General features: G+C 44.9%; 1 protein-coding gene across 2 annotated transcripts in view; it reads right to left on the bottom strand.

Annotated features, from left to right (window-relative positions):
* The window catches only part of LMTK2 (lemur tyrosine kinase 2), an 82703-nt gene that overhangs the window by 36840 nt on the left and 20164 nt on the right, over positions 1-25699 (bottom strand). For both annotated transcript variants that reach the window (XM_045461913.1, XM_045461914.1), the window contains exons 2-6: positions 24465-24589; positions 21019-21163; positions 12230-12303; positions 7827-7945; positions 7558-7645 (exon numbers count right to left, since the gene is read on the bottom strand). In XM_045461913.1, the coding sequence (XP_045317869.1) occupies positions 7558-7645; positions 7827-7945; positions 12230-12303; positions 21019-21163; positions 24465-24589 (551 nt within the window). The remainder of the gene's footprint in view (positions 1-7557; positions 7646-7826; positions 7946-12229; positions 12304-21018; positions 21164-24464; positions 24590-25699) is intronic.

Below are 25699 nucleotides of genomic sequence, written 5' to 3'. Positions count from 1 at the left end.
TCCCCCTTCTCCCCTTCCCCCTTCGCACGTGCACTCTGAAGCCTGGTCTGCACCGTCTGGCCCACCTCCCGGGATCCCACTCCCTCATGACCCCATCCCCACGTCCCCACGCCTCCCCCACGCTCCGCCGCTGCTGCCCGCCCCCCCCCCAAGCCCCTCACCAGCACTGCCAGGGTAGAGCCATCCCTCCCCCCTCCCCCCCCCCCACCTCCACCTCCCGGTCTCCTCCTAGCTCACTGGCATGCCTTTTCCAGGCCCCTGTGCTGGCCCCTCCTCCCCTCGCTCATCAGCAAGTGCTGGCACAGCCCAGGGCTCCATTCATCCTGCCACTGCGGACACTCATTCTCGGGCGACTCTACCCATCCCAAGGCTTAAAAATCATCTCTAATGCACTTCTCAGGCTCAAAGCCCTCCTGAGGCTTTCCTCCCGAGCCCCAGACTCATCTTCCCAACTGCTGACTTGATGCCCTCTCCTGGATGCCTTTCGAGGCACCTCGAGTCAAGCTGGTCTGATGCAGACCTCGGACAACCTGCTCCGTCTCGGGAAATGGCATCACCATCCTCCCGGTGGGTGAGACCAAAACCGAAGGCCTCGTCCTCGAGTCCGCTCTGTCTCTAGATGTCCAACCCATCGCCAAGTCCCGGGCAAGGCCTACTTTCACCAAAGCCCAGGGCGGCAGCCAGGCGTGAGGAAGGGAGAGGCCACCAGCAGGGCCCAGGGACACCCTCGCTGTCAAGCCTGATCATGCTGCATCGTCGTCCTCTCTGCTGCCTCTGGCCAAGGACCCTGTCACACGCGCCTCTGATCCACTGTTACCCCACACCCTCTCTTCTTCATGAGCTCTGTGGGGGCAGGGACATGTCATTCATCTTTGTCTGCCCAGCACCTAGAAGGCTCCCGGTGCATGGGTTTACTTGATGAACACATTTGTAACTAAGACATTAGACTAAGCCCATTAATTAGGCATCTTCTGTACGAAAGGACAGTTCTAAAGTGCAGGTTCCCCTCTGGTGGAAAAAACATGTACAGCCGTTAAACCACGTGGTATAGAAACACACAGAATAACGTTAAGCCATAAATTAAAATCCCTACTTTGCCACTGGTAATCATGTGACCTGAGGCAAGCCAATTAACCAAATAAAGAAGAACAGAAAGCCTGGTGCTGAAGCCTGGGTTTGGCGCTTCAATGAGCACCTTCATCTCCCTCAGCCTCGGTTTCCCTAACTGTAAAATGGAGCTCCTGCCACCCCACCTCACAAGGGCTCTCAACACCCACGAAGTGAGTAACGGATACCCCGTGCCCAGCACAAGGTCCTGGCACAGACCGGCTAGAGCTATCCCTTCCTTAGGCCTCTTGGTGGGCATGGCCAAGGTTCCTTCGGCTCTAAGAGCCCATGATTCTAAGCGGCCCTGACTCCTGACAAGAGACGGACTAAAGCAAGCCCCACAGAGGAACATGCAGCAGCACATCGAGAGCCCCAAACGGACTTCTTTCCCATTCTCATGTGGCTACTACTAATTCCTTCCAGAAACTCGTCCTCTGCTTTATCGGCGATCAGAAAGCCAAAAAGAACGCTCCCTCGCAAAGAAAATACTGTCTCTTGCTTCGGAGTCAGGTGACAAGAGTCAAAGAAACGGATGAATCTTCAGAAAGATTAAGACAGAGCAACGTGTAACCTGCACTCCTCTCTCTGCCACCTCGGGCCTCGGTCTGGGCTCCAGGGTGGCCTGTCTCTGCTTTTCACCCTTTCAGCTCATCTTTTCCAGCAGACGTCAGCCTGCCTCTCTCACCAGGACTTGCGTATCTCCCCCCCACCCCCCCCCCCCGGCTCCCCAGGGGGACAATGACTGAGGGGCTGTTCCCGCTAGGAGGTCTATCCAACTGCTCCTGCATGCTGAGCAAACTCCTTCTCCAAAGTTAGCCTTCTCCAACGATCCCAGTTAGAACTGCTATACTTCTCCCCTTTTTTTTTGTAAAAGTAACCTCTACACCCAATGTGGGGTTTGAACTCATGGCCCTGAGATCAGGAGTTGCATGCTCTCCCGACTGAGCCAGCCAGGTGCCCAGAACTGCCATACTTCAATACACACTACTCAGACCTTTACTCAATCACTAACTGCGATCAATTTAAGTAACTAAATATGAATAGAAATAGCTCCTATGTCTTGAGTACTTACCATGTGCTCCAAAACTTACTTTACCAGCTTATTAATGGTCAGGGTAGTCTACAGGGTAGGTGGCATTATCCCCATTTTACAGAGGCCTAAACTGGGACTTAAAGAGGTCAGGTAACTTTCCAGAGTGACACACGAGTGGCAGGATGAGCATCTGAAGGCGGGCCAGCCTGGCTCTCCAGGTAGGAAACACAGGGACCCGGGTGACCCGCCTGTGTTCCCCAGGGCGCCGGGCACAGCTCCTCGTACCCAGCTGGTGCCTGGTACGCTTCTGTTGAATGAGCGGTCCCTACCCAAAACCAATCTCCTTGCCTGGACACTCACGAGCGAACGGTGTGCACCTTCCATGGCAGAAAGCCGGAGACAGCACCCCGCAGTCATCGCCCCTTCCCTGAGCACGGCACCATGAGCGTTCCAAACTGGTGGCTACAGTCCAGCTACCAGACTCGCTCTCTCTTCGTTTTCTTTCATAAAAAGTCTAAGATAAAGTGCTTTTTCAACAACAGACCGGTAATTCCACATCACCAGAATGACTTAAGTGCAAAAATATTCTCTCCTTTCTATTTAAAAGATGTTATCGTTGCGTATGATCACCGCCCGATGACGACTGAAAGGCCAATGTTCATTCAATAGCTCTTGACCTACTAAGAACATGTGAAGATAGTGGCTCCTTTCACTGTGGCCGCAGCTGCTTATGACCAAGCCCAAGCTATTACCCTCTGTCCTCTGGATCCTTGCCAGTGGGCGGTTTTGCTTCAGGTGACGCCCCTCTGCTCTGGATGGCCTATTTCTGGGAGGACTGTGGGGCATCCAGGCCGGGAGCAGGGCTCAGTACTGAAGCGAGGCTTTGGTGTGTCGGGGGGACATCCCCGCAGGTGGGTGCCCTCTCTGGTTCACCGGGATGATGCTACCTGACCATTCCTGCCACAGAGCCACTGCACACACCGAGCCTGGGCAAGCGGACTTCAGAGCTGGTGACCCCGCTCCCTCTGAAGCTTAGCAGGGCCCAGAGGTGATGAGCCCGAAACTGCCCAATGACACAAACGTGACCCTCGCTGCTAGGCAAGGTGGAGGGTTCCCTGGGTCAACAGCCTCTACTTGGACAGGAGACTGGGCACTCGGAGCACTTCCCAGCATCCTGCTAGCACAGGGACCAGCTGGGATGGCACCCTAAATAACAGTAAGTAATCATCGATTTGCACGTGTGTGGTAAAAACTGGTAACGTAACACTACCATCTTCACCTCTGCTAAGTGCACAGTTCAGGGGCATTAAGAGCATTCACGCTGCGGTGCCACCGTCACCACCGTCCTTCTCCAGAACTCTTCATCTTCCCAAACTGAGACTGTGTCCCCATTAAGCACACTCCCCATCTCTCCCAACTCCGTCCCCGGCAACCACCATCCCACTCTCGGTCCCTGTGAGTCTGACTGCTGTAGACGCTTCATAGGTGGAGCCACGCGGGATCCTCTTCCAGTGGTTTGGCTTATCTCACTGCTCATGCCCTCAAGGTTCATCCATGTTGGAGGTGTTAGCATCTCCTTCCTTTTTGAGAGTCAGTAATACTCCACGGTATAGACTCGATTTTGTTCACTTATTCATCCACCAATGGACTCTGGAACCGCTTCTACCTTTTGGCTACTGCGACTCATGCCGCTATAAACGGGGGCGTGTGAACATCTCTTTGAGATGCTGCTTTCCATGATTTGGGATATATGTCCCTCCAAGTGAAATTGCTGGGTCGTATGGTAACTCTTGTAATTTTTTGAGAAACAACGATTGCTTTTAAGGTTTTGTTGTTGATCAATGTACCGCTGGGCAGCGCACTTAAATTAAAAATAGCTATTAGCTCTGCATCGCCAATGAAAGCTGTTGGTGGGGGTGAGGAGCTCTTTCCAAACATCTAGCTACAGGAGTGAACATTCTCCCATGACGACTTAGGAGGCTCACATAAAATGTTTCAAGGAGTCGAATTTGTTGAATGGGTGTACAAAATTAAAAAAAAAAAAAAAAGTTTTATTTGTTAATTGTGGAGGGCTATATGCATAATCCTCACCCCAAAATACGGAAACCAGTACAACTTTAGGTAAGTTAATATTCTCCGCATACTCAGTCTAATAAGTACTTGGAGAATATGCATTTAAATGTGAGACCTAAATGTACTGGGTAAAAACCATATAAAAAGAATGTTAACAAAAAGCACGTATTTATTATATTTACATAAGGGGCACCTGGGTGGCTCAGTCGATTCAGTGTCCGACTTTGGCTCAGGCCATGATCTCACAGTTCATGGGTCTGAGTCCCGCGTCAGGCTCTGTGCTGACAGCTTGGAGCCTGGAGCCTGCTTCAGATTCTGTGTCTCCTCTCTCTCTCTTTCCCTGCCCTGCTCATGCTCGTTCGCGCACGCTCTCTCTCTCTCTCAAAAATAAACATTTTTAAAAATGTATAATGACAAAGATACAAAGAATACTCTTGAATCTTGTCAATTCTGACTTTTTTATAGTAATTGTAAAGGAGCTGTTTGTGTGCTTTGTAATGTTTCAGTTTCTTTATAAAGTAGGTTAAACTACTACTCCCAAAAAGAACAAGCAGCTTTGTGAGAAAATGAATTAGAATAGCACTAAAACTAAACCCATCGCCTGAACCATTTAGAAGACAACAAAAGGTGAGCATCCAGAAGCTTTTACCATTCCAGGAAAAACAATAATGTCTAATAAAACTTCCAGGAATAGACGGGGCAGAGAGGGAGAGAGAGAAAACCCCAAGCAGGCTCCACACTGCCAGCACAGAGCCTGACGGGGGCTCGAACCCACAATCCGTGAGATCATGACCTGAGCCAAAAACCAAGGGACAGACGCTTAATCGACTGAGCCACCCAGGCGCCCTGAGATAGTTTTATAATTACGAGAATTGTGGTATTTCAAGTAGATATGCTCCCTGCCACATTTCTGTTGTTTGATCGGGAAGAGTGTTTTGATTGTTATTTAGAAAAAATATCAAGAGCTCAGGGACCCAAAAGAGCCACCATAGAGTGTCTCAGAAAACTACAACTCTGACTGCAGACTTGTCTCCTCACACAGAGACACTAGACCATAGCGCTTCTCAAACGCTGTCCGCACAAGAATCACCCGTCACATCAGTTAGCCTGAGCCAGACTAAAAGGAGCAGTTCTCATGTTGTAATAACCGAGGGTCATAAACATTATGACTGATAACATTGAGATAAAACAAAACGTAAATGCAATAAAATAACCAGGAATGTCATCGAGTACGTTGTCTCCTTAGTTCTCATGCCTCCATTCAAAGGTTTATCGGGCTAAATAACCACGATCACATGTCTGCTATCACTACCAAGGAGGCCTAGAGGACAGTGACCGAACTCTCCCTCCGGATCCATGGATCCATGTGGGACTTCGTCTGCCAATAGCAGGTGTTCAACAAAGAAGCACCCTTGATGTTCGGAGAAAATGTGGGCTTGGGACAAAAAAGCAAATGGGATTTCAGTTTTCCTCACATGTAGGGAAAGCTCTATGAGGTCCCAGCTTCTTTGGGGGAGGGTTAAAATATTAATTTTAGACTTAGTCAAATTACATACGCATATTGTAACTTCCAGTGTCATCGTACCAAAAACTAAGAACAGTATCTAAAATCCAAACTAGTAGGTGCAAAAAACTGAACCAACCACCACCCCCACCCCCCAAAAAAAAACCCACCAAGAATCCAAAAGAAGGCTAGCAGAAAAGCAAAACAGAAAAATTGAAACAAGTAGGTAGGAAAAATAACACAAAATAGGTACATAAAAATTCCAACTATCTCATAAATGCAATAAACATAAACGGACCACACGTTCCATGGTAAGTGATCAAGACTGACAGATTAACAAAATTTTAACGATAAGCTATTTTCAGGTGATGTAAACCAAAGGACTTAGACAAACCAGGCAAATTCTAACCAAAAAAGGCTGGGATAACTATATTAATATCAGTAAAGCACAGACTTAATCCTCAGTAATGCTTTTAATCTTATGAAGAGTCCCTTCATAATAATGAAAGCCTAAAATTACAAGACATTGCATCAATTCTAAATTTGTATCCTTGACACAACATTCAAAGCAAATACAACTAGAATTATAAGGAAAATCTATAATCAGAGCAGATTCTACTGTGCCTCTTAATAACTGATAGAAAACAGACTCAGACTCCTCTATCAATGCCCTCCCAAATCAGAAGGATGCAGGGGATTTGAACCACCTCATATGCTTGACCCAGAAGACCTATACAGATACACTTGCACAGAATGTACCAGAATATACATCCTCCCCCTCCCAGCACCTACAGAGAATATAAAATACACTGATCCTAGAGTGAAGCTGAACACAGCCTGGAACAGAGCTGACGTACAAGATCAGTGAGAACCACTCTGCTCTCAGCAGTCGCTGAGACTGGGGGCTACTCTGATATAATCCAATGAAAGCTAATATATCAAGTTTATTAATTTTTCTTTGTAATTAACTACCACTGCCAACAAGAGGAATATTCACATCACACTCTGGAATTAGAACAAAAGTCCACAATGGTTACTGCCCGTTTTGATTTTGCCGGCTGAAAATACTGTCTGAACGAACTGGGGGTTTATCTCGATGTACTCCCACCTTTCCGTGCACGATCTTAATGTTTTCATGTTCTGAAAACTGAGACGATGCAAAGAAATCAATCAAAACCCAGTTTTTTAAAAAAACATGTTTACAGGAACTTTTCACATAAAAATTAGTATTCACAAAAACCGTGTTTGTGCAGCTTTTACGCACAAACTGCACAAACACAGTTTTTCCAACTTATAAATCTCAGTAATACTGTCATGCGAAGAAGTGAGGCTATTAATTTTGGGTTAAAAAAATCATCTATTTAAAAATCTAAACGGCACGTACATTCACTATTTTAAAAGCATGACAGGTCACGGGTACTCTACAGGTACGACGATTACCTCATTGGGGAAAAGTGTTTCAAACTGCCTAGCTGAGGTCAAGACCTCAAGCTCTCGGGAAGGGGATGCTGGAGATCCAAACTCTGGCTCTGGCATATCCTTGATGAATAACATTTTCTCAATCTCCGTGAGCCTTACTTTAATCATATAGAAAGTGTGGACAAATATGATTAGATGAAATGCGTGTGAACAGCTCAGCATAGGGATGGAGTGTAAAAACAACACTGACGTAAGTGTCTGTCAGGACTGTTTTCAAAAGGTAATGACTTAGCACACTGTAAAAGTTTTTAAAACGGGGGACAGAAGTGAAAGCAGTCCCTCATCCGGCATTTCTATCTGTCAAAAACACTTGGGTGTCACGTTTTGAATGCTTGACCTTGAATTTCCACTAAAAACTTACCAAGTCACAGAACTCAAACACCAGGAGATAGGGAATTGCTTCTACACATTGTCCAACACACTGAAGAATATTTGGATGCTGAAGAACACTGGGGAAAAGAAAAGTCACGTGTCATTCATCAGGGAGCACACGAGTACACCTGTTCAGACAGTAATCTAAATTTTAACATTCATCACGATTTAAATACGATCCATTGCAAAGTCATTTTAAACACCTGGTCCTCAACAGACCCCGGACTATGTCTACAAAACACATCTTAAGGTACTTACTAGTAAGGCTCGCCATTTTTCAAAAAAGTATCTTGTTCCTTTGGGCTCGCGCTCGCTTTTAACTCCTTCACTATTACTCTCGCTACACTAGTGCCTGTGTAAATCTCTCCAAGGAGGACCTAAAACAAAGAACAGGTTTTCATCTCACTTCCATCGAAATGGTAAAGAAGCAGGTCTCATTCATCAGGAAATGGAATCCAGGAAAATAAATTAAGGAACAATCAGAAGGTCCTCTATTATGAAAATACTACCTCCGAAAGAGCTTGTGAAATGAAAATATTTTCCTTGTTTTAAACGGTTTACTGGATATGGACAGCATTCATCTATGTATCCGCATTTCTTTTCTATTTATTTTAAAAATGTACTATACTTTCACAAATATTACCGGTGACGTCACAGAAGAGTTATTTACAAGTTCAATCCAAACAGAACTCAAATGCTTCTCAAAACACTTCAGCTGGGTTTTGTTATTTTGCCTCCTTCACATAAGAGAAAGTAAAGGGACAGACAGCAGCGTACAAACAGATTATCACAGCATTGTGACTTTAAAAATCTATGGCATCGCAATTATTCCAGACCTTTATCTTAGACCGAAACCTCAGTTAAAACACAAGGAAAAGGGGCGCCTGGGTGGCTCAGTCGGTTAAGCGGCCGACTTCAGCTCAGGTCACGATCTCGCGGTCCGTGAGTTCGAGCCCCGCGTCGGGCTCTGGGCTGATGGCTCAGAGCCTGGAGCCTGCTTCCGATTCTGTGTCTCCCTCTCTCTCTGCCCCTCCCCCGTTCATGCTGTGTCTCTCTCTGTCTCAAAAATGAATAAACGTTAAAAAAAAAAATTAAAAAAAAAAAAAACACAAGGAAAAAATATGCCACTGATAGCAACACAATACAAAATGAATGAAAACGAGCAAACGAGCACACGACGAGCAAAATACCAAATACAACACTGGGCAATACAGAGGTGTTCCAAAAATACAATATTTAAGATGAAAATGACGAGGAAGTGAAAGTTTTCATTTAATTCAAGAATGGCCAAAACTAAAAGCCTTCTTTTTGAAATAGTTTTTAATATTTTATCGAGTAGATTAACTTTAATGCCCTGGAAATTGAGAATAAGTGAACAGCATGTATTGTGTTTATAAAAGAATGTAAGGGCAGAAAAAGAAACAGACAAGAAATTCTGATAACCTTGTCATATTCCTGGTTTCAAATAACTAGCCTGCACATCTACCATAAGCCTAACACTGATCAGATATCAATTCCAGAAAAGATCAGGATAATCTCACTCTCTCTACCACCGCTGCCATCATCCTTGGTCTTGAATGTCAGCAGGGACAATTCAGTCAACATCTTGACCTCTTAGGTTTTCTACCTCACTTCCAATACTCTTTTCTATGACCCAATCTTGGCAAAAAACTCCCACAGGTCTAGACCTAGCTAATAATTGGATCATGTCCCAAACCCTGAATTTTAAATGTTTTTATTTTTGAGAGAAAGAGAGACAGAGAAAGAGAAAGAGAAAGAGAAAGAGAAAGAGAAAGAGAAAGAGAAAGAGAAAGAGAGAGGGACAGCGAGAGAACGAACACAAGTGAGGGAGGGGCAGAGAGGGAGAGGGACATAGGATCCAAAGCAGGCTCCATGCTGTAAGCACGGAGCCCAACATGGGGCTTGAACTCATGATCCGTGAGGTCATGACTTGAGCTGAAGGCAGACACAATTGACTAAGCCACCCAGATGCCCCCCAACCTTGAATTTTAACTTCTCCTTCTCTACCAGTCCTCTGATTTCCAGCTCACTTCAACCGTCTAACCCAAGAAGTGCGCAACCTGGCCTCCAGATCCCTTCACGCTAGCAGCCCTCTACCACCTGCCCTCCCACAGGGCCCCCTCCCCTCCCTGGCAGCTTAGGGCCCATGATCCTCCACTACCGCCACCCCCTTCACCACTCTTGCTGAGGCCTAGGAGCTCAGCCAGACCCCGGTGCTGCTAACACTCAACTGCCTGCCTACAGCAACAACCGAACGTAGACACAACACGCGCACACAACCACGGCGACCGACCTCGTTTCCAATCTGTGAGGGTCCTCAGCATTCCCATCCTCCCGCTGCGTTCCCTACCGGATGGATTTCCCGGGAGGACTCTCTCACACCCTCTCCTCCTGTTCAAACCCCCAACGTGTCTTTTGACTCCTCCCTTTCAAACTGGCCTCTGTTCATTGAATAAAGTAACCAGAAGTGGACTTCCCCATTTTATACCAGCACCTGTACCCACACGCTGCTTTTATTCCCGTTTCAAGAGAACTCTGACAGCATCCCCCCTTGCTCTCTCCTGCATTATCACTTCCTCCCCTACTGCATAAAGTGGCTAAAATAGCTACACAGCCTAAAAAAAGCAAAGCAAACCAAAACAACCTTCCCTTGGCCCTGGGACGGCCCCAAACGGCTCATACTCCACGTCTCTGCTCCCTTTATGGTAAAACTCCTCAATGGGGTCGTCTACACGAGCCGTCTCCACCTTCTCCCTTGTGCCTACATGTGAGGACGTGACCCCCGAACAGCCTCTTTTGACAATACCACAGACCTCACGTGGCCGAGTCCCACTTTTCCCAGTCTTCAGTCTGCCAGCAGCAGTCACTACCATTTATCTTCTTGGGTCTCCTTCTTCGCCGACACTTAGAACACCCCGCTATCCTGCGCCCCCTCCTTCTCAGTGGCCAATTACCTCAGTCTCCGTCACCAGCTCTCCCTGACTGCGCTGACCCCTCCCAACCAGACCCTCGTGGCTCAGTCCCCCTGCCTCCCCTTCTCCTCCACATTCAGGGTCTCGGTGATTCCATCTGGCCTCTAACCTTTGACTTCCAGCTATACACTGAGTTCTCCCAAATGTCTATCTTTGGCCTGGACCCTCGCCCTTGAACTCTAGGTGTGTATTTCCAACTGGCTACTCCTCTCTCCATCTGGATGCCCACGAGCCATCGCACACCTAACCTACCCAAAAGCGAACTCCCAACCTCCTCCTCCTCCACACCTGCTTCTCCTTAATCTTTCCGTTTCGCTTGACAGCAATTCCCTGCTTCCCACCAACCAGGCCACAGCAGCCATCCTTGACCCCCCTCTTCCGGACCCCACATCTGACCCGTCCCCAGTCCCGCATGCTCTTATCGCGAACTCCATCTCGACTCGCACCACTTGTCACCACTCCGTGCTATCATCCAAGCCTGCCTGCACCTCGCCCGTATGACTGCAGTAGCCTTCTAAGCAATCTCCCCGCTTTCCCCTTGGCCTTCCACAACATAATTGCCCGCCTGGTCCTTGTGAAGGGAAGCCAGACTGCATCCCTCGGGTCTCAGACGCCCGCGTCCTCTCCCACTTCACTCTGAGTAAAAGTCTCTGGATGCATATGCTGTCTCCCGTCACCTGGCTCCCCCACACCCCTCTGGGCCCGTCTCCTCCCCCTGAATGTTTACTGTCTGATCTTCCCACACACACACTCTCTCTGCAGCTAGAGATTTAGCCTTTGTCGGGGCAAGGGGTTCTCTCGTTTGCTGCTACATTCGTAGACTCCACGCAGGTCAGGACTTCACCCATCGTCCCCCATGCTATACCCTCCACATTGAGAACAATGTGATATGTAATAGGTTTTGCTATATGGCTTAGAAGATTCAGTGACTAATAAAGGCTGCATGACATCAAAGATACAGGACTGACAAACAACTCTGAATGGAAAGCAAGGTGCATAACACGGCTGACCACTGAGCACATACATCTTGTCTTGACCACCCTGCTTACGATGCAGTCGCTGCTCAGTTAGGAACCTTTTACGCAGAATGACTGCTAGCTACATCACGGAACTAGCCGTTGTAATAAAATTATTCCTTCTGAACACCCCATAGTGAAAGGATCAACAAAGCACTGTTACCATTCGTCCCTTGACAGGCCAGGAGAAAGAGAGAACAGTTCTTTGTCGTGGTTTTCATTACAATACTACGATGCATCAAGAATTCTAAAGTGGTTTCAGTATCACAAGGGAGGGAGGGAGAAGGGGAGAAGATGAAAAAAATAATAAAAATATAAAAATAAATAATAAATAAATAAATAATAATTTAACTTGAAGAGGATAAAAAGCCTCCAAAATTCCGGTCTCTTTTCCTTGTTTAGTGTTCTTGCACCAACAATTAGAAAAGCATCTGCTATGTAAATAAAAGGCCTTCTTGGAAAAACATATCCACCTGGAAACGCCAAAACCCCTCTTTCTGTGGGGGGGGGGGGGGGTTCAGGCATAATGAGAATCAATCCGTACCACAGCATCCAAAGAGAATGTGGAATGTCACACACAACAATTCTTAATTAGCTTCAAATTCTAAACACTAGTACTAGGAAGGAAAAAAAGTAAATGTGAACATCTTACCTTTCCAAACCAGCCATTTCCAATTTCCTGTATATAGTTCAGACTGTGGCGGGCAACTTGGGACTTCAAACCTTCTGTAGGAAAAAGAACATAAAAACTAAATATGGACATTTAACTGACATACAATAAATATTAGATACAAAATCTAAAGTATAAACATGAACATAAAGTTATAGCTTGTCAGCACAAAGGTAGAAAATAAAGGTAGATATAAATTCATACATACATATATACATATATATATATATCATCACTTTCAAACCAATACTGCCAAAATGGTTTCAAGTTTTAAGACTGACAATGTTTTTTTGAATGAGTTTCCTACTGATTCTTAAATGCTTTGCACTGTTTTTTTGTTTGTTTGAAAGAGAGAGAGAGAGAGAGAACATCCACGTGAGCAGAGGAGGGGCAGAGAGAGGGAGAATCCCAAGCAGGCTCCACACTGTCAGTGCAGAGCCCAACGTGGGGTTTGAACTCACGAACCACAAGATCGTGACCTCAGCTGAAATCAAGAGTGGATGCTTAACCGATGGAGCCACCCACACACCCAGACACTGTGTTTTCTGATCTAACCTACTCTACTCTAACTACTGATCACCATTCCACTGGCTTTTACTTAGCCTTAGTTCCAGGGTAGAAGTGAGTATCTTGTCAAAAACCGTCAGTGTCTGTGCATGGAACTAGAGGGTATTATGCTAAGTGAAATCAGTCAGAGAAAGACAAAAATCATACGACTTCATTCATATGAGGACTTTAAGAGACAAAACGGATGAACATAAGGGAAGGGAAACAAAAATAATATAAAAACAGGGAGGGGGACAAAACAGAAGAGACTCATAAATATGGAGAACAAACTGAGGGTTACTGGAGGGGTTGTGGAAGGGGGAATGGGCTAAATGGGTAAGGGGCACTAAGGAATCTACTCCTGAAATCACTGATGCGCTATATGCTAACTAACCTGGATGTAAATTAAAAAATTAAATAGAAGAAAAAAAAAAAAACATAAATGTCAACTTTATCAGAATTCTGGAAGACAAAGATTTATAGCAACCAAATCAAACCAGGAGAAAGGCCACTGAAACAGGGAAAAATTCCTTTGTGTCTTTTAATTTATCAGAACCCCACCCAACAGCGGTCTTAATGACAACACATGTTGCAGTGAGAGCACAGTGGACCTTATCATTCCCCCAGGCACTGTGTTTCTTTTCACCAGAGGTTTCCCTCAAGGACTGCCTCAAGAGGCTCCCCTCCGTTTAACAAACTCAGAACTCTATCAGGATGGAGTGTTCCTCAAAAACAGTGAAAGCCAAATGGACAAGACACTTCCACCTGGGGCAAATGAATGAATGAATGAATGAATGAATAAATAAATGAATAAATAAATAAATAAATAAATAAATAAATAACAACTGAGGCAAACAACAGACACACTGAAAGCTTTAGCAGAAAAGCTGGGGAGTGAGATTTGCGGGGGGTGGGAGGGGGAGGTCTTCGAAAAGCTATTGCAACATATGAAGAAAGCTTGAGAGCCACCTTCACGTTCAGGGAAGGGCACGCCCACAAAAGACTTGACAAGAATATAACTTTCACCTCTGGCTGGGCTCTCTGCCCCGCAAAGGCAGGAGGTGAGGACTCCAGCAGAGCTATAAGTGGCCTGGGTAAGGAGTGTCCCAACACAGAGCTAATCGGCAAAGACCCACAGAATACTTTTTTCCTTTCTTTTCTTTCTTCTTCTGTGCACATTCATATCATTCAACATGTCCAATTTTCAACAAGAAAAGTACAAAACATGCAAAGAAACAAAGTATAGCCCACCCACATGTACAAAGGAAATGTAAAAGAAAGTGCCCCTGAGAAAACAGATGGTGGCCTTACTAGACAAGACTTTATTTTTTTTTTTAATTTTTTTATTTTTTTTAAAAACATTTATTTATTTTTGAGACAGAGAGAGACAGAGCATGAATGGGGGAGGGTCAGAGGGAGAGGGAGACACAGAATCTGAAACAGGCTCCAGGCTCCGAGCTGTCAGCACAGAGCCTGACGCAGGGCTCGAACCCACGGACCGCGAGATCATGACCTGAGCTGAAGTCGGCCGCTTACCCGACTGAGCCACCCAGGCGCCCCACTAGACAAGACTTTAAATCAATTGTCTTAAACATGCTCAAAGAGCTAAAGAAAATCATGGACAAAGAACTAAAGGAAACCAGGAGAACGATGTTCTGGTAAGTGAAGATCAACAGAGATACAAATTAGTAAAAGGAGCCAAATATAAATCTGGAGCTGAAAAGTGTAATAACTGAAACAAAAAAATTCACTAGAGGGGTTCCACGACAGATGTTAGCAGACAGAAGAATCAGTGAACTTAGAGAGAGTTCAAATAAAACTATCCAGGCTAAGAGGTGGAAAGAAAAAAGAATGAAGAAAAGTATCGATGAACAAAGGCTAAGGGGACTTACGCGACACCACCAAGTGGACCAATCCACACACATAACGAGAGTCCCAGGAAAAGAGGGGGAAGGGGTCAGAAAGGATATTTGAAGATGCGGTGGTTAAAAATGTCCCAATCTGATAAAAGGCATGAATCTACACATCCAACAAGTTCAACAAAGTCCAACTAAGACAAACTCAAGGAAACCCACACTGAGATGCATCATAATCAAACTGTGAAATGCAAAGATAGAGAACCTTGAAAGCAGCAAAAGGGACCAACTCATCACATACAAATGATCTTCAGTAAGATTAACAACTGATTTCTCAGAATCATGGAGAATCTGGAGAATCATGGTTTCTCTATCAGAAACCATGGAGGCCAGAAGGCAGCGGGATGACGCATATAAAGAGCCAAAGGAGAAAAACCATTAACCAAGAGTTCTGCACCTGGAAAAGTGGTCTTTCAAAATGAAGGAGAAATTGAGACATCTCCAGATAAACACAAGTTTAGGGAGACTGCTGCCACTATACCGAACAAGAAGGTTAAAGGGAGTCCTTCAGGCTAAAACAAAAAGACGCTAAAGTGTAACTGGAAGACATAAGAACAAATAAAAATCACTGGTAAATATAAAAGCCAGCATTATTGTATTTTTCGTGTACATAGCCTCTTTGTATTTCCTACATGATTTAAAAGATGAACACATAAAAAATTATAAATCTATGTTAGCGGACACACAATGTATGCAGATGTAATTTGTGATAACATAAAATGACGGGACTGCGTTGCAGAGTTTTTATATGGTATCGAAGTTAAGTTGGTATCAGATGAAATACAATTGTTATACACTTAAGATAACTGTAATCCCCAAGAAAATATCTACAAAATATAAACAAAAGGGAATGAGAAGGGAATCGAAATGGTACACACAGGCACATACAAATCCCAATGGTCTATTTTGCAGAAATGGAAGAACTGATCCTAAAATTCATATGGAATTGCAAGGGACTCTGAATAGCCAAAGCAATCCCGAAAAACAAAAATAAAGTTGGAAGACTCACAAACTTCTCCATTCCAAAACTTACCGCAAAGCTACAATAATCAAAACAGTGTGGTACCGGCATAAGGCTAGACTAGACCATAGACCGATGGGATTAATCAAGAGTCCCCAGATAAAGCCACACAAATGTGATAAAGTGACTTTCAACAAGGTCCCAAGACAATTCAATGGGGGAAGAAAAGTCTCTTCAAAAATTACTGCTGGGTTGGGGCGCCTGGGTGGCGCAGTCGGTTAAGCGTCCGACTTCAGCCAGGTCACGATCTCGTGGTCCGTGAGTTCGAGCCCCGCGTCAGGCTCTGGGCTGATGGCTCACAGCCTGGAGCATGCTTCCGATTCTGTATCTCCCTCTCTCTCTCTGCCCCTCCCCCGTTCATGCTCTGTCCTTCTCTCTCCCAAAAATAAATAAACGTTGAAAAAAAAAATTAAAAAAAAAAAAAAATTACTGCTGGGGCAACTAGCTGTCCGCCTGCAAAAGAATGAACCTGGACCCTCACTCACCTCACACCATATGCAAATATTAATGCAAATTTCAAAGCTAAAACTATAGAAGTCATAGAAGATAACACTGGTGTAAATCTTCATGATCTTGAGTTTGACAAAGATTTCTTAAGGATGACACTAAAAGCACAAGCAACAAAAGAAAAAAAAAGATCAACTGGACTTCCATCAAAATTAAAACCTTCTGTGTATCAAAGGACATTATTGAAAGAGTGAAAAACCTACAGGGAGTAAAATGTGCAAATCACATCATTTATTATGAAGCTATTGTAATTACAACAGTGTGGTACTAGACACATTAGTGAAATAGAACAGAAAGCCCACAATAGACCCATACACATATGGAACTAAAAAGCGGGGAGGAACGGGAGAGCCGGGAGAGCCGCTCAGCGAATGAAGCTGAGAAAAACACAGTAATCTGTAAAAACAAACAAACAAACAAACCACCTCATGGATTCCCTAACACCATACCCAAAAATCAATTCAGGATGGGCTATGGATTTAAATTAACTGTCAAAGCAAAACCTTAAAACATTGTGGAAAAAAAAGTAGTTAAGTATCGTTTTGACCACAGCATGGAAAAAGATTTCTTAAGACATAAAAAGCTCTAACTCAAAAAAAAAAAAAAAAAATTTAGAAGTTAAAAAAAGAAAGAGACTGCAAAATTTCCAGCTTAAAAGGCTGTTAAATTTGGCTATATTAAAATCAGGAAACATCAAAAAATTCTTTTTTGTGTATATTTAATTTTTGGTATACATTTTGATTTTTTCATTTTGTTTCCATATTTACTAGTTATTTTCTTAGTGGTTACCATGGAGATTACAGTTCTCACCCTAAATTTACAACAATCTAACTTGAACTGATACCACCTGAGCTTCAGCAACAGCATAGACCAAGTGAAACCCACAAGCAGGAACATAAATGAGCACAACTCCTTGTGGAGGGGGAGCTGGCAACAGCTCTCAAAATTACAAACACATGCACTCTTCGGCCACTTTTGAAAATTTATTCTACAAATACACTAGCCCAACATCAGTGTGCAGACCAACATAGGTGAAACCTTCGTTTTTAATGGCATAAGATTAGAAACAACCGAACTATCCATCACTAGGAGACTGGTTAAATAAACTGTGCTTGGTCCATACAATTTCAATAGTACAGACTTTTTTTTAAGTTTATTTATTTTGAGAGAGAGAGAGAACGAGCAGGGGAAGGGCAGAGAGAGAGGAGGAGAGCGAATCCGAAGGGGGCTCTGTGCTGACAGCAAAGAACCTGTTGCGGGGCTCGAACTCACAGACCGTGAGATCAATGATCTGAACTGAAGTCAGGCACTTAACGGACTGAGCCTCCCAGGCACCCCTCAATAGTATAAACTTGTAAGCAGGAATAAATAAGCTCTTTTTATGCAAGTGGAAATATCTCTAAGGTTTGTCTAAGTGGAAAAAAAAGCAAGAGGCATATTTTATGATGCCACCTATGAGTAAAAAAAAAAGTGGGGGGGGGGGGGGCAGCAGGTAAATGGGAATGTTTACATCAAGAAAGTCCGGAAAGAGGTATAAGAAACCAAGAAGAATCGTTATGTACAGAAGCTGGGGGAAGAAGCTGAGGTCAGGTTCAAAGATTAGAGGCTTTTCACTATATATACCTTTTTACATTTTGGTTTTCGAACCAAATGTATCACTATATTATCTATTCAAAAATAAAATAAATTTTAAAAGGAAAAAGGGTAGAGTTTCTAACAGACTTGCTTTTGAATATGCGGTGTACTTTTTTCACTTAATACATCACCAGTACCTTTCATCCTTTTATAGGACTACATAATACTCCATCGTATGGACTTACCAGCATTTAATGAGTTCCATACCAACATTTAATGTTTCCACTCTTACACTGCCAAACAATGCTGCAATAAACTCCTTTGCAGATACTTACTTGCCTACTGACCTCAAAAAGCTACTAAGACTGGAACTGCGGGATCAAGTGTAAACACATTCTACACTTGGATACATACTGTCAGACTACCCTACGGAAAGAATGTCTCTATGAATTTACAGTCCAGCTAGCAGCGAGTGTCCAAGTGCCTGTTTCCCACACATATCCCTCCCCTGTCACCACCCAGTGTCCTTTCTTCTCTTTGTTGAACTGTTATCTTTTTTTTTTTTTTAATGTTTATTTATTTTGAGAGAGAGCAAGAGAGAGAGAGAGAGCGAGAGCGAGAACACACGAACAGGAGCAGGGGAAGGGCAGAAAGACAGGGAGACACAGAATCCGAAGCAGGCTGCAGGCTGCAGGCTCCAGGCTCCAAGCTGTCGGCACAGAGCCTGATGCGGGGCTGGAACCCACGAAATGAGAGATCATGACCTGAGCCAGAGTCGGACGCTTAACCAACTGAGACACCCAGGCGCCCCAATCTGTTATCATCCTACTTTAAGTTTGTATTTCTTTAATTAATAGTGAAATTCCTTTTTTATTGGCCACTTAAATTTCTTTTCATGAACTTTTTCTTTTACATCCTTGACTTATTTTTGCCTATTGAACTGTTAGTCGTCGCCTTATACATTTGTTTGTAATCTTAATATATACTAATATATAACAGGGTTTTTTTAGACATTTTTTGTAGCTTACAAATATTCTGGCTACTTTGTCAAATTTGTTTATGGTGTCTTTTACCATACAGAATATTCCATTTTATGAATCAAATTTGTCAATATTTTCCTTTATGGTTTCTGCATTTAGTGCCAAGCTTGGCTAGGCCTCTTATATCCCAAGATCATAAAAATATTCTGTGACTATTCTACGCAGAATAGTCTCTACGCAGAGAAATCAAAAGTAATTTCTTCCTATTAAGAAGGAATTTAGGGGTGCCTGGGCGACTCAGTCAATTAAAACATTCAACTCTTGGGGCACCTGGGTGGCTCAGTCGGTTGGGCGTCCAACTTCAGCTCAGGTCACGATCTCACGGTTCGTGAGTTTGAGCCCCGCGTCAGGCTCTGGGCTGATGGCTCAGAGCCTGGAGCCTGCTTCCGATTCTGTGTCTCCCTCTCTTTCTGCCCCTCCCCCACTCATGCTCTGTCTCTCTCTGTCTCAAAAATAAACATTAAAAAAAAATAAAATAAAAAAAATAAAAAACATTCAACTCTTAATTTCGGCTCAGGTCATGATCTCGCGGTTCATGAGTTCGAGCCCCACATCAGGCTCCTGCTGACAGTGTGGAGCCTGCTTGGGATTCTAGGTCTCCGTCTCTCTCTGCCCCTCCCCCGTTTGCACAGTCTCTCTCACTCTCTCAAAATAAATAAACTTAAAAAAAAAAAAAAAGAAGGAATTTAGAATAGAGGGCTTCAGAAACATAGAAAGGTGTATGAACATAATGAGGATGGCTGTACAGGTCACTACCATTTCCGCTGTGTTCACTACAGGGCTCTGGTCCATCCCCACTATGCCTCGGACAGAAGTCGTGAGGCTCTTCTCTGCCGCGCCTTCTTGCCCACAGAGAGGGGTCAACATCATCAGACTTGGGGGAAGCCAACCGGGATGCCTCTCCGGAGGGTTTTCCGAGGAAAGGGAAGCTCCTTTCTTCTGGTAGTAAAGCCACAAGGACACGAACCCGGCAGTGGCAGCAGCCACGCTCCGAGCTGGCGAAAGAAGCCAGTGTGTGGGATCTAAGCCGACAGGCACAGAGGAGAGAAATGAAAGATGGACGAGAAGCGCGATGGCGTCCAAGTCCCCAGCGCCAGTTGTCTCCACAGTCAGCCTCACCCCTACCCTTCCCCATCGCCTGGTTCCAAGTGTCCGAAGAATCCCCTTTCTATGTACACTGATCTGAGTTAAGATTCTATTACTTGAAATCAATTCATGGGTGTTAAGACTCCAGGATGGTAAAGGCCCTAGAGAATTCTCTCAGGGCTTCCCTTAAGTGTAAAGGAAAGCCTATTATCGAGTAAGCAAAGATAGGAGAAAATCTTTCCATTTGCGGATACGTGCACTTAGGTTACTTAGGTTATCCCCAGGATATCCCAATCCTTTTAAATTTTACTATTTTACTTTTAAATTTCACTATTTTGGTCAAAGCAAGTGTATTATTATTTACAGAAATTGAAGGTAGATACTACGTGTTAGCTTTTTAGTGTTGCAAAAACCACCAATACTAAAATTTACCAACTTTACAAATGTTTCATATGAAATGCACCAGCTGTGTCATGTTTCACCTGACTTTTCCCTTCAGTCACGCATGCCTCCAGCAGCACAATCCACTGCGGGGTGCGCACGGCCCCACGCCCACACCACTGGGCGCAGCACCACGAGGGGCAGGAATGGCCCCTCACAGAGAGAAGAGCCTCTCCCGAGTGGTCTCAGAAATCCCTGACTCTTGAATTGCTAGTATTTCTGTTCTACAACAAGAAGTCAATCGATCTCTAACCAAACCTCTATCTTAGGATGAAAAACCAATCCAATTAGCATATCCAAATAAACCCCTCCTCCCCAAACACAGGACATCCCCGGAAAGACGGCAGCATTCTACTCAGCAAGGCAAGCTGCGTCAAGAACTAGCAGAGAAGCCTCTCGACCCAAGGGAAGGCCAGGGGCTCCGTGGGAGAGTTCCACCTCAGTGATCGGAGGCGACCAGTTTATTCCTACACCAGATCTAGGGTCCAGAAGGAAAGGACTCAGCCTGTGCAGGCATGCAGTGGGCCCGACCACTACATACGATTCGGCTTCCCCAGAGAGCAGAAAAAGAAAGAAGCAAGCAGACGAGACAGGCGACCCAAGTATTTGGAAAACATGACGCCGGATGCAAGGCCTTACCTACGGAAGGCTGGAGCCGCGACGGAGCTGGTAGTGAGATATTTGGTACTGAAAGTGTGAAAACTTCTGCTGGGGACTGAACAGACGGAGTGTCTTCTGCTGGTGGTGTGAAATCGATCTCATCATCAAAATTGTCTTCAAATTCCTAAAATAAAAGACGATCAATGTTATATCTTATATAAACCAACGTGAGAACAAATATTAAGAATACATATGCTAACATCGGACATGAGAACGTTGACTCACTCACTCATTTGAAACATGCCGCCTTGGGTTTTTTTCCCCCAATTTGCACCTACTTGAGTAAAAAGCATATGTAATTGTGCTCTCCAACACCAAACAGCAGAATAAATAAGGTTTAATAAGTTATACATACTTTGTATTAAACTTTTTCAACTGAAAGCTTGAAGTTAAATGCAAAATTGTCTAAAATGACCACGGAACTTCAAGTGGAAACACTCTTCTGGTTTGAAATTTTGCTTTTAAGTTACCAGAGCTTAGGCTATTCTTTTTTCTTTATTATTCATTTTCACAGATCCCTTTGCACACGGAATCAAAACAGATTCGTTTTATTATAAAACCACATGCTCATTTCTAATTGCATTAGAATTGTATTCTGCTATGATTTCAATCAAAATAGGGACAGTTAAAGACCCAAAAACGGTATTTTTGAGGAAGTCCTGTTTCTCTGCAAAGAGTAACGATGGGAAAATTACTAAGCTGTGTAGAAAAACCATCATGACGTGAACGACGGTCAGTACGACACTGTGTAGCACGTAAGTACCTTCAACACACTAAGAACGTCTGGTTTTCTGAAGATGGCAACTTTTTTTTTTTTTTAATTTTTTTTAACGTTTGTTTATTTTTGAGACAGAGAGAGACAGAGCATGAACGGGGGAGGGGCAGAGAGAGAGGGAGACACAGAATCTGAAGCAGGCTCCAGGCTCTGAGCTGTCAGCACAGAGCCCGACGCGGGGCTCGAACTCACGGACCCTGAGATCGTGACCTGAGCCGAAGTCAGACGCTTAACCGACCAAGCCACCCAGGCGCCCCTGAAGATGGCAACTTTAAAACCGAGGCTGCGCCCATACAGGTGTGAAAATCTTTTCAGTGACTCAGTCAGCAGAGAGCTGTCCTGACTCTTGCCGTTATCATTCCAGTGAGCTCAGTCCACCCTGGCGTCCGTGTTAATTCCACGTTCATACAGATGACAATCAAGGTCATTCACTCACTCAGATAATTAATGAATATCACCCCACCAAGCACCATAACAGAAGCTGAGAATAATCTGCGAACAAGACCGTTGTCCTTTCCTCTAGAGAATATCCTTCTTTTCCTTTTCCTTTTCTGCCACCTCCCCTTGCTACCCCCACTAAGCCCCGGGAAGTTATAAGGGTCGATCTGTCTGATGGGACATGTATGATCTCACACGCGTGTGGGAGGACACTATTCTCACATATGTCCCCTATGCTGTCAAATGCATTAGGACGTTACCGCTGTTTTTAACGGGAGGGCGTAGGACCCGCGAGGTGCTGAAACTGAGATCTCTGAGGCACCTCTCAATGGAAGAGCTTTGCTCAATTTCCCCTCTGGACATTCCTAAAGCTTCTCTCGTTAAAAAAGACTTTGTATCCATCGCATCTACTTAAAAACAATGCCACTCAAAAGTCTGGCAGCAGCATGATAGACCATTAGGCAGCCGATGATTCTAGAGACGCAGAGAGGTAAAACAGCATAATAATAAAAGTGGGGCTGGTGAGAAGACTGGGTCGCTTTTCTAGTTATGCCAGCAGCTGCCCAGATGCACTCAGGAAGTCGCTTCCTTTATCAGGCAGTAGCCTCCTGGTCTGCAGCGTGACTTCCAAGGGTCGAAGGTCTCTAACGCTGCAGTTCTAAACCTAAAGGCGTGGACACTTGTCTTCAGTCGTGGCTTACACGGCTGGAGAAGATCCTGTACACACTGTGGTCCCAGGGCCGCCTGTCCCAGAACCACCTGGGGAAGCGGATAGAAACACTGCTTCGCAGAATCTACGTCATAATGAACTCCCTGGGTCAATACCGAGACCCAGTTGGGTCAGAAAAATCCAAGGCAAGAATGAGGCATTGTGACACGTGAGAGTGACTGGATTTTAGTTTCAGCAACACTGATCAGACTTTATCTTTGTCCCCAAAAGACAAGGCGTCTGCACACAGTCCCTCGGCAAGAATGATGGTCAAGGGACAGGTTCTCTGCCCACCACTGTGCACCCCCGCCCCCAACCATGTGGTAGTCGGCAAGTTCCCACGGAGGTGTCTATAGTGATTCCAGGACCTGGGGGCTAAAGCTGTGGATTACTTAAGCCCACACGTTTGGGGTAGAATCTTCTAAGAAAAATGGCCCGTGCTAGTCTTTTCCTGCAGCCTTCCGGGTGTGTAATGTTAGCATCAAGCCAAAAGGATAACACGTCTCCTCCTCTCTCGGGGCTGCCACCAGACTCAAGGTAAAGAAAACACAGAAACAGGGGTGAGGCTCTAGAAATAAGGCTGATGTGTCCACTAGCAGGAAGGTTTTAGCTAGAAGACAGCCCCCCCCAGTTTGAACCCAGTGGCCCTCAGGGCCCCTGGGGACAGCTCCAGGACAACCAGCAGGGCTCCACAGAAAGATCATTTTCTCTCATGCATTCCTTTTGTTTCTCAAGTCTTCCTCTTTATCAAGTATTCCCCGGGCCCTAATATACACCAGCAGGCCCGTGGTAAGTTCCAGAGCAGGATATCCCAGCTGGTTTCTGGCAGATTCCACCCATCTGCAGCTCCAACACCAGCCCTTCTATAGTGTGTCCCCACCCCCTGCCACACACAGCCCCCCCACCAGAATTTCTAATAGGTAGGATTCTTCTTTCTTCCCCTCAAAGAACTCGAGGGTTCAGGTAAAATGAAAGATGCGGTTTCTCATACACAAAACACACTGGGGCGTCCTTTGGCCTCAATAATCTTAACCACCACAAACTCACCAGCATGCTAAAGTTCAGGGGGAAAAAAAAATCAGCCTGCTCTTCCTTATAGGCTTTATAGCAAGTGAATTCAATCATACTTTATTCCTCACCTAGCGAAGATTAAACAGGCAAGTGGTTATTGTCAATGATGCTCTAAAGCAGGGTCAGCAAACTACAGCTGCTGGACCAAATCCAAACCACTTATTTTTGTAAATAAAGTTTTACTGGCACGCAGCCACAACCGTTTGGTTTCACCTTTCATATCTGTATCAATGTCGCGCTACAATGGCAGAGCTGAGAGCTGAGGAGCCTTGACAGAGGCTGTATGGTCCACAGTATTTACTACTTACAATGGCAGGATATATTTACTATACAGCCCTTACACAAAAAACTGGCCAGCCCCTGCTCCCAAGGGACTCCAATGATCAACGTATCAGAGGATGATTTTTAAATGTCCCCACCATCTGTGCTCACCTTGAAGTCTATTTCCGGGTCCTTACAGCAGGAGACACAGTTTGCAATTAACACTATTAATATCATTAAACTGCACACAGACAGGATCACAAAAGAGGAGGAAACTTCTGCAGCAGGTGCCTCCCCTGGAAAGAGAAATGACTAATATTAACAAGACGGACATTCCGAGATCAACTTTACTTTGCAAACTTTACTTTACTTTGCGAATCAACTTTACTTTACATATTTTCCACCCAATATAAATGGGACCAAGAGTTAACAAAATAATGCCTAGATGCTCAAGATAAGGCGGATGATCAATCCAGGATAAGGAGTCAGGGTTTTAAAAAACAACAACAAAAAAAAAACAACTGAATATAGAAATAACCTTAGATTTACGGAAGAGCTGCAGAGACCCTCTGAGCCCCACCACACACCCTTCACCCAGCTTCCAGGGACATCAACACCCTGTGCCCCACAGCAGTCACCAAAGCGAAGCCGGTAACCTGGGGCCAGACTACTAACTGAACTTTCAGCTTCATCCGGGTTTCACGGCGGGTTTCACGGCTTCTGCCGTTTCCTCTTTTTTTCCAGGCTCCAGCCCAGGCTCCCAGGGCTGTGCTCACTCATCTCACCCCCTCCGTGGTTCCTCAGTCTTCCCCCGGGTGTCATAGCCTGGACACCAGGGAAGAGCGTCGGTCAGCATTTTGTACAATGTTCCTCAGTCTGGGTGGCCTGATCCCTTCTGCCTGACTGACTAGACTGAGGTCACGGATACGTGGGAAGAATCTAGAATATCACAGGGCAAACCGCCCTTCTCGTCACATCACGTCACGAGCACACAGCACTGGCACAACTTCCTCCCAGTGACATGAACCCTCATCAAGCCACTTGGCCCAGGTGGCTTCCGCCAGGCGTCACCACTGAGAAGTTACCACTTTCCCCCTTTACATGTTCCTTAAAAGTGGGTCACAAAGCCCACGGCACACTCACAGAAAAGAGGATTTAAGCTGTGCTCCTTGAAGGAACACTATAGAATCTACAGACATATGTCACCGCTACCCAGGTAATTAATATTTGGGAGACACTTTGAGGCTGTGCAAATGCCCTGTGTCTCCCTGAAGTTTTACACACTCATTTTCACATTTGCCATTGCGTCTTAACCTGCAGCAATCACCATTACAATGTTCTAATGGGTGATCGTCTATGGCCCTCATTCCTTCTACGTTTACTATGTGGGATTCTTCCATAAGGAA

The sequence above is a fragment of the Leopardus geoffroyi genome, chromosome E3, assembly GCF_018350155.1.
Source record: "Leopardus geoffroyi isolate Oge1 chromosome E3, O.geoffroyi_Oge1_pat1.0, whole genome shotgun sequence".
Lineage (NCBI taxonomy): Eukaryota > Metazoa > Chordata > Mammalia > Carnivora > Felidae > Leopardus > Leopardus geoffroyi.
This window is presented reverse-complemented; position numbering and strand designations above follow the sequence as displayed.